The 13,272-nt window shown below is 54.5% G+C and overlaps 2 protein-coding genes across 5 annotated transcripts in view; one reads left to right on the forward strand and one right to left on the reverse strand.

Annotated features, from left to right (window-relative positions):
- Positions 1 to 205, forward strand: part of ACSS2 (acyl-CoA synthetase short chain family member 2) — a 34,039-nt gene extending 33,834 nt beyond the window's left edge. For both annotated transcript variants that reach the window (XM_071759692.1, XM_071759690.1), the window contains one exon: positions 74 to 205. In XM_071759692.1, coding sequence (XP_071615793.1) covers positions 74 to 198 — 125 coding nt within the window. In that variant the 3' untranslated portion in view covers positions 199 to 205. The remainder of the gene's footprint in view (positions 1 to 73) is intronic.
- Positions 206 to 301: 96 nt separating this feature from the next.
- GSS (glutathione synthetase) lies at positions 302 to 11,020 on the reverse strand. 3 transcript variants are annotated; one of them, XM_071759696.1, is made up of 13 exons: positions 10,963 to 11,020; positions 10,424 to 10,560; positions 9,411 to 9,556; positions 7,913 to 7,988; positions 7,235 to 7,374; positions 7,030 to 7,146; positions 6,516 to 6,596; positions 5,387 to 5,464; positions 4,022 to 4,088; positions 3,244 to 3,438; positions 2,973 to 3,054; positions 2,530 to 2,719; positions 302 to 1,811 (listed from the first exon to the last, which is right to left on the reverse strand). In XM_071759696.1, exons 2-13 carry the CDS (start codon positions 10,550 to 10,552, stop codon positions 1,688 to 1,690), a joined length of 1,425 nt encoding a protein of 474 aa, XP_071615797.1. In that variant the 5' UTR covers positions 10,553 to 10,560; positions 10,963 to 11,020; the 3' UTR covers positions 302 to 1,687. The 3 variants fall into 3 exon arrangements, with proteins under 3 accessions (XP_071615797.1, XP_071615794.1, XP_071615795.1); XM_071759693.1 differs by lacking the exon at positions 10,963 to 11,020 and adding an exon at positions 10,856 to 10,960; XM_071759694.1 differs by lacking the exon at positions 10,963 to 11,020 and adding an exon at positions 10,631 to 10,946.
- Between the last annotated feature and the right edge of the window lie 2,252 nt (positions 11,021 to 13,272).

A 13,272-nucleotide genomic window follows, 5' to 3' on the forward strand; every position in this document is an offset into this window, starting at 1 on the left:
CTCTGCTCCTCACAGCTCCAGGCTGAGGGTGCTTCCTCCTGGAGACCATCTTACCTGGCACCCTCCCCAGCAGCTCACCACCCACTGTTTGTGCTGGACCAGCATGATGGAGCCAAGCACCAGGACCCATCTCTACCCTCTGAGATCAAACTGCAACCACAGAAGCTGCTGGTTTGGCTTCAGCTGCCCCTGGTGTGAAGGTACCATGGAGGAGGCACACACTGGCATTTGCCTGGCCAGGGAGCACCCAAACTGCTCTCCTCCCTGTCCAGGCTGGGACACAACTAACACAAAACAACAGTTCAGATTGCACATACCTTTTAATCTCTGGCTGGGGTTAATCAAGCCCTGCAATGAAACCACCCAGGAAGTCTAGGATCAGTCACACTTACAGAACTGAACTCATGTCAAGGTGGAAGATTGACTGAAACACACAGTGCTGCTGCCCAGCAGGATGCAGGGCTGTCAGGCAGCACAGCTGACAGAATTCTTCAGGAATGGTGGCTTTTTAGGTTGTTTCTTGCTGGTGTCACTCAAAGGGTAGAACTGAGGCTGCCTGGACACTTTACCAGAGCACTGCCAGAAAGGTGCAACTTTAACATTGCCCCTTGAACTGCTTGGCTGAGGAGAAAAGAGGAGCTGGAGGAAGAGGCAAAAGCCCTTGGGAAGGAGAGCCCACACTCCCCCCTGTCCCTCCACTGCTGCACTGGTCCCAGTGATTCATGAAACCTGGAGGGAGAGCTCTGCCACCATCTGCTGGTCCCAGAGTGACACCATGAGCAGCTGGGGCTGCACCTCTCAGCTTCTGCAATTCCTTTGCTTCCTCACCCCAAAGCTCCCACTCTCAGCCTGCCCCAGGTCCCAGCAGTACCATTACCCAGGTCAGGGCTCCCCAAACCTGCTCCTGGGCTGCACGTGCTGAAGGAGATGCTGCTCAGTGGGAGCTGCAGTGGCAGAAGCCCTCAGGGATTATCACCACACTGGCTGTGACACCAGGCTCCAGTTCCTGGTCATATTGGGATCTGCCACTGTGGGTGGGGGATTCTTAAGCCCACAGGGCTGCAGGAGGCACTGGGAGCAGATGAAGCCTCCCCCTGGGGAGGGCATGGCACATCAGATGCATTGTGCACTGCTGCCTGCCCTGGGCAGTGCAGAGGCACCGTGTGAATGAGCACCCTGTCCAGCAAAGCAGGAGTGGGGCAAAGCAAGAGCAAGAAAGAGCTGACCCCTGGGCAGCTGTCCCTTGGGCAGGATCCTCAGGCACAGTAGAAATCAGGACAGAACACCTGACCTGAAGTGCCCACGGGCCTGGGGAGCAGAGCTCCTCTCCACCCTGCAAAGCACTGAGGCACTGGGTGTGGGGTGCTCACCCAGAGCTCTGTACAAGCCCCTGCCCACGGGCTTGACCCCAGGGGAACACCCAGACCAGCACAGCCCTAGGAGGTTGCAGCTGGGACAAACAAGGGGCAGTGTCCCCTGAGCAGGCAGAGCAAGGGGGTCCCTGCTCCCTGCAGCAGGAATTGCAGAGGAGCTGGGGCTGGCACACAGGACACTTGAGCAGTTGTGTCCATGCAGTTCCCTCCTCAGCCCCTGACACGTCAGTAAACGCACCCGAAGGAGAACAGGGCTGGGGCAGGTCAGCTCTTGGGGCAGCAGAGCGAGGTGGGAGGGCTGGGGCATCACCTCCTCACACCAGGTAAGGAGTGTCCAGCACTGCCACCCCAGCAGCCACCCCCCCATCCGCGTGCTCGATGGCCTTGGTCCGCAGGAGGTGGCCGGCAGTGGTGTTCATCACCATCTCCTTGCCCTGTCTGCAAAGAAAAAGGCAACTGAGAGCCTGCAGAGCACAAAACTCAAGGCATTTCACCCAAGAGAATGGGATTCACATGTCCTGTCCCAGCACGGGGCAGGTGACCAGCACAAAAAGCCCTTGGGCTAACACAGGGATCTCTGCTAACACCAGAGCTGTGCCTGTAGGTGCCCATTCTGGTCTGACTGCTGCACACAGGCAGTGGCAGGTGCTGAAGGCTGCCAGATTACACTTCTTTCTAAAACTCCATGAGAATGACTTGAATTTATAAGCTATGGAAAGATTTCTGTGGGTCTTCGAGGGTTTTAAAAAAAAGCAGCAGCTCTTTAGGGTTGAAAATGAATGCATTAAACCTTCAGATATTAACCAAGATCACCAGGGCATCAGAAAAAAACGTGGCTGCATCCAGAACTCAAGAAGTGCTGCTGGAAATCAGGGATGAGACACACCAGACCAGTTCCATGTGGCTGTTAAACCAGTAGCTGCCAGCACCAGCTCTGGGGTTTTCCAGAGCATTTGGCAGCAGGTACAGAGCAGCAGCAGCTCAGCACCTGAACACACCACTGAGGGAGCTGCTGACAGGGGCAGAAGACTGATCCCTGTATCCTCACCTCCCCAGAGCCACCTGTCCTGCTCAGACAGCACAGAGGGGAGAACACTCCCAACCCAAGTGCTGGCTGGAGCAGGTAAACACCCTGTAACACAAGCATGTTTCTTACCTGACATAGACACCAAAAATCCCCAGCTCAGAGATGCACTCAGACACTTGCAGGGGACTGTGAGCCCTCAGCAGGTAATTCTTTGTTGGTTGTGGTTTGATCTTATCCATCAGGATGTAGGAGGTTCTCGCGGGGCTGTCTCTGATCTTCTCCAGAACCTGTCTGAGCTCCTCACCATAGAGGTTGTTGCCTGACAACAGAACCAGCATAGCAAGCACTTCCCCAGCTATGCAGCTCCAACACTCAGCCCTTGCACCCCAGCTCTGGGGCAGCACTACCTGACTGCCATGAACATTCCCCCATGGCTACAAGTAGCTACAAGCCACTCTGTGGCCACCTTTAACCCCTCAGTGAAGGACCAGGAGGCATCAGGGAGCTACTGCCTCTCCTGGATACAGCACAAACACAATGAAACCCCCCAGGGACCCAAACCCAGCTCCTACCTCCACCTTCTCGTTGTGGCTTCAGCACAAACCGGTCAGGGTCAGCAATAGCTTTAGCAGCTATCTTGTCACCCTCTTCACCCTGGCAGGAAAGGATGGAACAGCAAAGCATCAAGGAGGAGCAGGGGGTCCTTGATAAACCCATCAGATCAACAGAGTTGCTCAGGGGCCACAACAAAGCCCTCTCATCTTCATAACCAAAAGAGAAGCATCATGCAGGCCAACCACACGTCTGCACCTTGGTGTCTGCTCCAGCCCCACTCCCACTCACCATGTCCAGGGAATAGAGTCCAGCAAATGTTGCTCTTATTCGAGTGACAGCCTCAGTGCAGCCAGGCAGCAATCTCTCCAGCATCCCTGGCCGGCTCAGCTCCTGCTGGACCTTCTTGGTGCCTGCCAGCTGGGTAGCAATGTCAGGGCACTTCACTGCCCTCGATCGCTCCAGCAACAACCGTGCCTCCCAGTTCTGAGACAGAAAGAGAGCAATCATCCCTTTAGCAAAAAAAAATACCCCAAATGTTTTTGCTGCTCAGTTAGGGATGTATGATTTGTCTCCTCCCAGGAGTTATGCAAACATGGATTCCCACCACCTCTGGAAACAGAACAGCCTGGTTAGTCCACTGCCTTTGCCTGAACTCCCCATCCACAGCTTATCCAGTGCTGCCACCTCCAGACAACAGCAAGAGCTGCTCTGTATTATTACTACTTGCAGCCTTAGAGGACAGGGTATGATTTGTAGATCAAGCCTAAACCCTTTAAGCAGGACCCAATACTTGTTAACCTGTTCCATATAGAAGGAATTCAGTACTGCAGTGAGAGGACACCACGGGAGTGGTTACTGGAGAAGAAAACCCTGCACTTTTCCTATTGTGTGAGTGCCAGGGACACCTCTGTGCACTGCAGAGTCACCCACTTGTTGTGTCACAGCTTCCCAACACTGTCACCCAAGCCCGTTCAGGACTGAACATGCCCAGGAGAGCACAGAACGTTTCAAATTCCCTGGGCAAGGCCACAAGGCATCTTCTGGGAGCAGAGGGGTGAGCACTGACCTGCTGGTTGTAGTTGTTTGGCACGTAGCCCTCTCTGTAGTACACCACTGCAACCTCCTGGCCATCCCTGCAGCAGAAATCAGAATCATTGACAGAACCAGCCAGACCCAGCCTGCCCCTGCCCGAACCCCCCAGCACCCAGGGGGCTGCAACAGGGCCAGGCAGGTAACACCTGACAGCATCTGCCCCTCCTTGGCCTCCTGGGCTGCTCTGCTCCACACTGACTCTGCCAGGGAAAGCTGAGGACTGTGAGCCCTGGCTCCTCTCCACCAAGCCCCAGCTGCTTGCCCTGTCCTGAGGACATAGGGAGCTGACACCTGGCCTCTGCCCTGCCTTAACCAAAGTCTCAATAATTCAGGGACTCAGCCCAGCAGGGAGGTAAGAACCCGATTTTTCAATAGTTTTTGCCACCAGAAACCAGGCCTGTGGGATTCCTGAAGCTGGGAAGAAACAGGATCCTTCTCAAGTGGCAATACAAGGCAGGATATCACCTCAACAACCTGCCCAGGCACCAAACAGGGCAGGGCTGTCAGCAGCAGCACCCACCCGAGCTCCAGCCACACAAACTGCATGGTCAGGGAAAGCAGCATAGAAAAGAAGCACTGGCAGCCAGGCAGTGTGGCTGTAAAGTCATTCATCAGGAAGATGAAGATGCTCTGGAGGAAGTACAGGGGATGCACTTTCCCCTTAACTGTCTGGCAGTGACAAATGTAGTCATTAATTACACAAAGCAGAGACACCAAAGGTCAAGCCATGGAAAAATCAGCCTAACTACAGAAAAAAACATTGGCATGAAACAGTGTCTTCCTTCAGCCTTGTACAGCTGCCAAGCACATTACCCTGGAAATGGGACAAATGTCACATTTGGGACTAGCTGCCTGCACTTGGAATCTGCAGCCCTCATGTCCTGGCCTCCCCAAGGAGCAGACAAGATGCTCACAAGCAGCAAAACCCACAGGGACATGTAACACTTCCTCCTCCAGCACCAGTAACCCAGCCCAGCTCCCACTGGCAGAGCATCACATGAAGAGTGAACAGGAAATGTCTTTGTGGGAGCCTCTGAAACAGCCAGGACTTGGCACAGCAGATGCACGTGGAGGAAGTAAAGATCCCACAGAGGCCTGAAGGAGAGCAATGATGTTTCCAGCTGTAAGGGACTGCTGTGTGCATGCAAAAACCTCACAACTGTGAAAACAAAAGCTCAGGGGAAGCAGCAGCAGCAGCCGGGAGCATGGATGAGGATTGGTTTCTCAGGAAGTCACGGTGTAGACTCCAAACATACCACCAGCTTTGGTTGAAAACTCCCCTGAACAGCCCCGTGTGCCCAACACACGGGCAGGAACGCGCACCTTGGCTCATACTCACATATACAGCCTCTTGGCATCATCCAGGGAGCCCTTTTCAAACACATCTCTGAACCGCTTCCTGATGACCCGAATATTCCTGGGAAGAGAAGAGTGGGAGAGTCAGCAAGCTGGGCAGTTACTTGAGCTAGAAATCCCAGGTGGGATCAGTAGCTCCAGCAAGAAGGGTCCACAAGCTTCTTCACAAACAACCTCAGGCTTTGTACTATGAAGCCAGAGCAAGCCTACAGGTCAAAACAGTCCCTTTTTTAAAAACTTGTCCTGTGTTTCCACCTAAACACTGTAAGCAGTGCCTAAACACCCTGGATTTCTCCATACTCACTTCTCACCTCCTAAAGTCTTTCTAATAGAAGCCAGTATTCTGGTTTTGTTGTCCCTACACAACAGATTCCCCTCTCTGATGGCTTCAAAGCCAAGAAGCTGCAGACAGAGGAGCAGCTCTCTGCATGTTTTGCCTCCTTCATGCCCTTCAGTCTTCCCTCCACACAGTGGCACTGTGGACTTGGTCACCTGGAGACACCAGACCCTGCATCCAATCTCAAGACAGAGAGCAAGGAGGACCTTCATAAACCTCACTCTGCTCCTTGCTGTCTCATCTGGCCCACAGCAAAGCCACCACTGGTACAGTAGTGAGGGCTACACAGGCACAAAATCATCAAGGGATCAGCCTCAGAGAGCAGAGGTTTTGAAGGTTGTGCTGTATTCCCATCAGAGGGCTGGTGAGAAGCTTTGGGAGGTTGCTGAGAAGAGGAATGTGGGTGCTAGGCAGGAGGCCACTGAAGCATCACCAAAGAGAGCTGTCTAACAGACCACAGAGACAATTCCAGCAAAAAGGCTGTCCTGCTACATACCAAGACCTGTCCTCTCACAGTCCCAGAAATTACAAATTGTTTTGATTTTGTCCTGGAGCAGGTGACAACGTAAAACACAAACAGATTCTGCACACCTCCATCTTTCCCTGCCCTGCTCCTATGCTCCCACAGCCACAGTGTGCCTGCTGGAGAGCCTGGAGATGTCCCACGAGCTGCCTTGAGGGAAACACCATGATCTGGCAGCAGTGTGCTCTGTTTCCATTTTCCAAAACTGTGCCATCTCCTTCCTCTCCCACCCCAGAAGAACTCAACCTTTACCTGTTCCAAAGCTCATTTTCTACACATCGCTGATCAAAAATGTTCCTCTGGACTTCCTCCACCAGAAACATCACCACAGCACTGGAAGAGATACCAAGGACACCATTAGACCCAAGAGCACACCCCAGGCACCCATCATCACCAGCTTTTGATCTCTGTGATTCAGCCTCCCTGCACTGCTCCTGCTTGTTTTCTCCAGTGCTTCTGAGGGTCAGATACAACCCTGAATAATTCCCAAACCAGCGTGGGGCATAAGCATGAGGGAAGAAGGAAAAACAAGCTCAGTGCAGGGCTGTTAAACCCCACAGCTCCTCCAGGGTTCTGCACCTCTCTGCCTTTGTGACTCAGCAGCCTTGTGTGCCAAGAGAACCACACTGCTCCTCCCAGGGTGCCACAGGATTTTTGGGTGCAGCTTACCTAGCAAACAGGTATCTTTCAGAATGCACAGTTTCAAAACCAAACCCATGCACGCCCAGGGGGGCACAAGACACCCCAGCACCTCCTCTCTCCATACCTTTGAGAACCATAGAGCTCCCAGGCTTTTGCAATACCCAAGGCAAGCCCTTTGGATGGGTTGTTGGGCAGCAGGCGTGATGCCTCCTCAGACTTCCCCAGCACTTTCAACACCCTCCTGGGGAACAAACAACAACAAAAAAAAGCTGTAAATGCTGTGATAGCCTCCAACCAGCCAAGCAAGCAGGATGGAGATGCTCCCTTACCCATGGACAGCCACAGTGCGGGAGGTGAGGCCTCCAAAGCTGGCAGCAATGGTGTTTATCTCAATCTGCTTCAGAGCTGGTGTCCCATCCACCCCACAATCAAACATGTAATCCGAGCGGTTTATGCCTAAAAACACAGACTGAAACAGAAGGGAGGTGAAGTGGGGTCTCCTGTTGCTTTAAGAGCAAAACCTTTTGACGACCTCACTTTATAAAATCCTCCTGGGGCAGATCAAGTCACCTCCATCTTGATAAAAGCCTTTGTGAGATGTGTCCGTGGGTGCTTTGGCCCTTGCTCAGGGCATGTACGTGGCTGGACATGCTCAGTGCTTCAGAGGAGTAAAGAACACTCAGGAGAGTACCAGGGATGGCCTGTGCAGAGCAGGTCCTGGCATGGCACACGTCCTTGTGCTCCCCCAAGGACACAGACAAACCAGGTTAAATCCTCCCAGTTTCCAGCAGCACGAAGCAAAGGGTGTGACTGTCAAAGAGGTCAAAGTCCTGAGCTCATGGGCTGTGACCAAGACATGGTAGTGCAAGGAGCAACCAGCCTGACTCTAGGAAAAGTTTAAAGCCCACAGCAACAAGCTTGAGAGAGCTTGAGAGAGACCAAGCAATCCCATCTCTAGGGAAAAGCTGTCCACAGCTGTCCACAGCTGGGGTCTCCTGCCAAGGTACCTGAGCCAGGCCTTCCTCCAAAACTTGCTTGTGGATTCTGAAGAGTCGAGCTGTGAAGTCATCTACCTTGATGGTGCTAGAGAGAAAAAAAGACCAGATCAGCCCACTGAAAGAGTCACAGAGGAACAAGAAAATTAATTCTCCAGAAAAATTAACCTTCCCAGGGACATTCTCCAGCACAAATGGCAGGGCTGTGGCTACAGACCAAGTTCTACAGCACTGCTAAACATCTCTCCCTAAGGGCATTCTTCAGCCCAGGCCATGGTGGGTAACACAAAGCCCATCTGCTCAGCACAGCCACTCCACAAAAAGCACCACTCTGCAGAGGTGACTTTCATGTGCAGGGCAGAGAGAAGGGACAAGCAAAAGCCAAGAAACACAGCAGAATTCTGCAGATACAGGCAAGAAATCAGATGTGTCTCTGTGCCCGCACACAGAGTTCATAGAAGCTCCACCAAATTCCCACTGTTCTGTTGGGCTCTAAATCCCACACACTCTGGTGCCAAGTGCTCCAGGGGCCCTGCTAGAGCAGGTCTGGCTTTCCTCCAAGGTCCCAAATCCTCGAGACCATGGTGAGCAGCACCTCCAAGAAGCTGCTGCAATGCCTTGGAGAGGAGGAGTCAGAGGGCAGGCACTGGGTGCACACCAGCCCCAGGCTCTGTGTTCCTCACACAGGTATCAACGTGTCCCCACAGGCTCTGCCTGCTGCCAGCTCTGGAACAAGCTCTGAGGGGTGAGGCTTTAGCAAAACAATGCTGGAAAAAACTCACCCTTGCTCTGTCACTGTGCCAGAGAGCCATCAGCAATCACACAGACAGGCAGCACAGAACGGGCAGCAGGAAGGCAAAAGGGGATTTGGGGAAGCATCAACCTTAAGAGATTCTGGGGAACAGTCAGGGATGGTTGCTCCAGCACAGGGCAACAAAGCCATTGAAGATCAGGAACCAGAGCTGACCAGTCCTCCAGCACCCAGAGCCTGTGGGTCACCTTCCCAGCATGGCTGGGGGAGCAGGGGACACAGGGTGATGGTCAGAGATAGGGGTGGGGGAAGCAATCAACTCATCAGAACTACAGGTAGGCAGCAGAGCTGGGGGTCAGACAGCCACAGGCAGAGGCAAAATGAGACTAAAAGAGACTGCTCAGTCCAGGACTCAAAGAAGACTCCAGCAATTTGAATTTAAGGCTCAGGGACCAACAAGATCATAAGGTAAGAATTCACAAGCCTGAAACTCTGGCAAAGCTGAAAATCACTGCAGGGAGTGAACCCTTAGCCAGATGTCTCATCATCTGGGGCCAAGAGAGACCAAGGAGACTTCAAAACACAGAGACTTGACAGAAATTAATCTTAAGAATGCAGCAAAGGAGGCAGTTTCTGCAGAGGACAGGAGTGCCTGCCTCAGCTTGGAGGATGTGAACAGATGGAAGGTAGGAATGCCTAAAAAGTGATAAATGCTCTACATTTAATAATTCATTAAGACACAACATGCAAGAGAGTTACCTGGCCAGGGTATGCTCCAGGAATTCTTTGTTTTGACTAATAGCATCCACAAGCAGGTTAAAATCTTGCTGCACAGCGTAGGCTTGTTCAAACAAGGCACTTGGTACTGCAGATGGGAGCAACGTGAAGGGAGCATAATTCACTACCTGCAAGCAAGAACCCAGGAGCAGAGCTGTCAGGTCTGAGGAGTTAAAGTGGGGCTGAAGAGGCAGCAGCAGCTGCTTAAGCTGTTTCTACCTTAGCACTCTAAAACACCCCAGTTGCAAAGAAAAGGTGAATTTGCCTGTCCTGCTTTTTGGTAGTCACTCCATTTGATCCCTGCTGAGTCCCAGGGGTGACTCCAGATCTCTGGCTCACCCCACAGCTCAAGAACAGGTTCAGCCTCAAAGCCAAAACACTGCAACAGAGAGAAGTTCCCAATTCACCTTGATTTCTGCACGAGACAAGGGGCACCAGCAACATGCTTGGCCTCCCCTTCTAGGCTCCCTCTTCCTCTCGCCCTCCAAGGTCCTTTCAAAGCCCTGACCTGATCCCTGGGTTGACACCAAGGAGCAGCCCCTGTGGTGGAGACATCACTCCCTGCAGCCCTGCCAGCTCCCAGTGCTTTTGCTCCAGCCAATTCCCAGAGCTTCACCAGAGGGAATCCCACACCTCGGCCACCCCTGTTCCAGCTACGGGGTGAAGGCTTGCCAAAAACTGAGACCCCTCCAAGAGATGCTCCCCGGGTTCAAAGAGATGAACTCCCACCACCATACAACCTCCAGGGCGCCTGGCAGCTTCCCAAACCTTCCCAGATCTCTCTCTCCTTGGGTAAGGGCGCTGTTAAGGCAGGGCTGTGTCTCTCGGGGGATGCCCTCAGAGCAGGCTGGGGTGCGGGCGAAACCCCCAGGTGGGTGCTGCCCCAGGCTGCCGGGACATGGCAGGGACGGCGCCCGCCTCCTCCTCCTGCTCCCCGGGGCTGTGCTGACTCAGCTCCCGGCCGGGACCGAACCCGTGACTCCCCTGGCACTCACATCCGAGGCGTTGGGCTCCCCCTCGGTCCGCATCAGCACTCCCTCCAGCAGCGCCGCGTCCACCGCCACCGCCGCCGCCTCCCGCACCGCCTCCTGGTCCCGCACCACGTCTTCCCAGGGAGCCGCCATGCCCAGCGCTGCGGAGCGGAGCAGAGTCACACACCAGACCCCGCAGAGTCACACACCGGACCCCGCAGACCCATCGACCTTCCCACGGGACGGCCCGGCCCGGTGCGGTATTCCCCGTGGGGGCTCAGCACCATCCCCGCCGCCCCGGCACCGCGGCGGCTGCGGAAGGGCCCCGCGGCACCCCGCACCCCGGCTTCTCCCGACCGAACCCCAGTCCCAGCCCCGCCTGAGGACCCGGACCCGCGGCTCGCCCCAGGTTGGGGGGCGCAACGCGGGACCCTCGCAGCGCTGCGGGGCACGGACCTGCGCAGAGCCGGCAACACCGCCCCGGGGCAGCCGCAGCCGGCACAGCCCCGATCCAGCCCGGAACGGAACAACCCCGCACCCCTCACTGCCCCGCAGCCCCTCACCTGCTCCTCGCCGCTCCGGCCCGTTCGCCGCCACCCGATTGGACAGACGTCCCGGCCCGCCCCGCCCCACACTCGGATTGACAGCAGAATCGACCAATCAGAGATGGGAGGCGGGGAAGGAAAGGCACGGTGGGAGGGGCTGGTAGTGCGCGTGCGTGCCCTGCGCGTTGCGTTAGGGGGAGCGCGTCACGAGGAGCCGTGACGTCATGCAGTGATGGTCGGCGGGCTGGGGGGTCTGGAGCTAGTGAGAGCAACCCTCTGGTTCTGGTTCTGGTTCCGGTTCCGGAGCCGGTGCTGCCCGGTGCCGAGCGTCGGAGGGAGAAGTTCAGAGCCTCTCGGAGTCATTATCCGCCGTCGTGACGTCACGCCGTGCAGAAGTGACGCCCCACTCCTCGGGGGTGCCATGGCGGGGGTGCCCAGGGTGGCGAGCCCCACGGGGAGCGCCACTGAAAGGCCCCGGGACCCAACGAGTGCCACCACGGCCACCACAGCACTGAGGTTGGTGGCCTCCCTCTGTGCCAGGGAGCCCTCGGGGTGACCACTGGAATCATTATGGGTGCACAAAGTGGAGATCTGGGAAACGTTTGTCCCAGGAGGGAGAAGCCCTCCCTGAGGGAGGAGAGCAAATGTTTGGTGCTCTCCAATTAATCTGAAATTGCCCAGGCCTGAGGACTCATCAAGCCTCAAGGGACAGTCCCAGGGAGCTCCCCCCTGCTCTGCCTTTCCTTTCCCAGCGTGTCCTGGTGTTACCACCATGGAGAACTTGTAGCCTGCACCTGGGTTTCCTGTGCACTGGGAGCAGCTCGGGGATCACCTGCTGGAAGCTCCCAGCATAATTTCTGAGGCTGCTGTGAGCCAACATCATCATCATCATCATCATCATCATCATCATCATGTAACTCCTTGGCACTTTCTCCTGTGCTGGAGCTGCATCATCTGTTGCCTTCACAGGAGCTTTGCCTTTCGCAGGAAATTGTCCCTTTCCAGGCAGGGGATGATGAAGGAATTTCCTTGGTTTGGAAAAGAACCCAAGCTGAACCCACACTGGACACATCTCCATGGTTTCCATTTCTTCAGTATCTTCACTGCCCACATCCCTTTGCTGCACTGCACTGGCAGGACCTGGGGGAGGGGGTGGCTGGGGTGCAGCCCCATCTTGGGTGTCCCCTCCTTGTTCCCAGAGAGGCCACTGAGTGCTCCTTGGGGACATCCCAGCCATGTGCCATGCCTTGGTTGGGATGGGTATCCCAAATCCTTGGTGATTTCTAGGATGCCCCAGGGGGCAGCTGGTATTTTCCTCCCAGTTTAGGTGTGGATTGATGCTCATTCACCTGGGTGGAGCAGGAGCTGGGGTTACTCCCTGTGCTCATTTTGGGCAGATCTGAGGCTGGGGGCTGTTCTCTGCCTCCTCTCTGGGGCACATCTGGGTGTTCATTTCCCAGCAAGAGAGCTCAAAATGGCAGTGTGGCAAACCAGGAGGGTTACTTCTGCAGGAGCACATCTGGATTGGGAACAGATAAAATTTGTTTACGTGTAAATAAATCCAAACTGAACCAGAGCCCTCCTACTCTTTTGTTTAAGTGTACAAAGGAACTGCCAGTCCTAACGTGCTCTGCCCTTACAATAAGTGTAATAAAATGAAACAACCAGTTTGCCAGTAAATTATTATCAACATCACAGCATAACTGGAAAAAAGAGCTGTTGTCATCACAAGGCAATCATTTGTGTTCCTACTGGGATAATAGAATTAAGCATTTTCAGGGGGTATTTATAGTACAGCTGTGATCTCCAAGAGAAGCAGTGGGGTGGCTGCAGGATGAACACCTGACACCAGCAGTGCTTGGGTGTAGTTCCCAGAAGGGCAGCTGAACACCAGCCTCAGATCTGCATCTTTATTTGGACTAAACTTTCCACTAATGCAGCCATGGGAACAGGATGAGTGATTCCACATAAGATGCTTGGGTCCTGCAGTCACAAACCCAGGAAATTGTGGTTTCATTGACTCCAGGCTGCTGCCTGCAGATACTCATTTTTCCTGCCTCCTCTACCATCAGGGATAGTCTCAGACATTTGCTCATGTCAGGGAATGAGAGAGGGAAGGTGCTTCCAACCTCCTGCTCACAGTGGGACTGTCCCTAGTGTGGGATCAGTGTGGCTGTGACTTAGACAAACCTTGAAAACCTCCCAGGATGGAGACCTCCCCATCTCCTTGGTGACCTGTCCCAGGGCTGAGAGATGCATCACTCAGCTGCCTGGCAGGAAGAGCAGATCCTTTCCTTGCTTGGCCACAGACTTTTTGCAGGTGATTTC

This window comes from Heliangelus exortis, chromosome 16 (genome assembly GCF_036169615.1).
Source record: "Heliangelus exortis chromosome 16, bHelExo1.hap1, whole genome shotgun sequence".
Lineage (NCBI taxonomy): Eukaryota > Metazoa > Chordata > Aves > Apodiformes > Trochilidae > Heliangelus > Heliangelus exortis.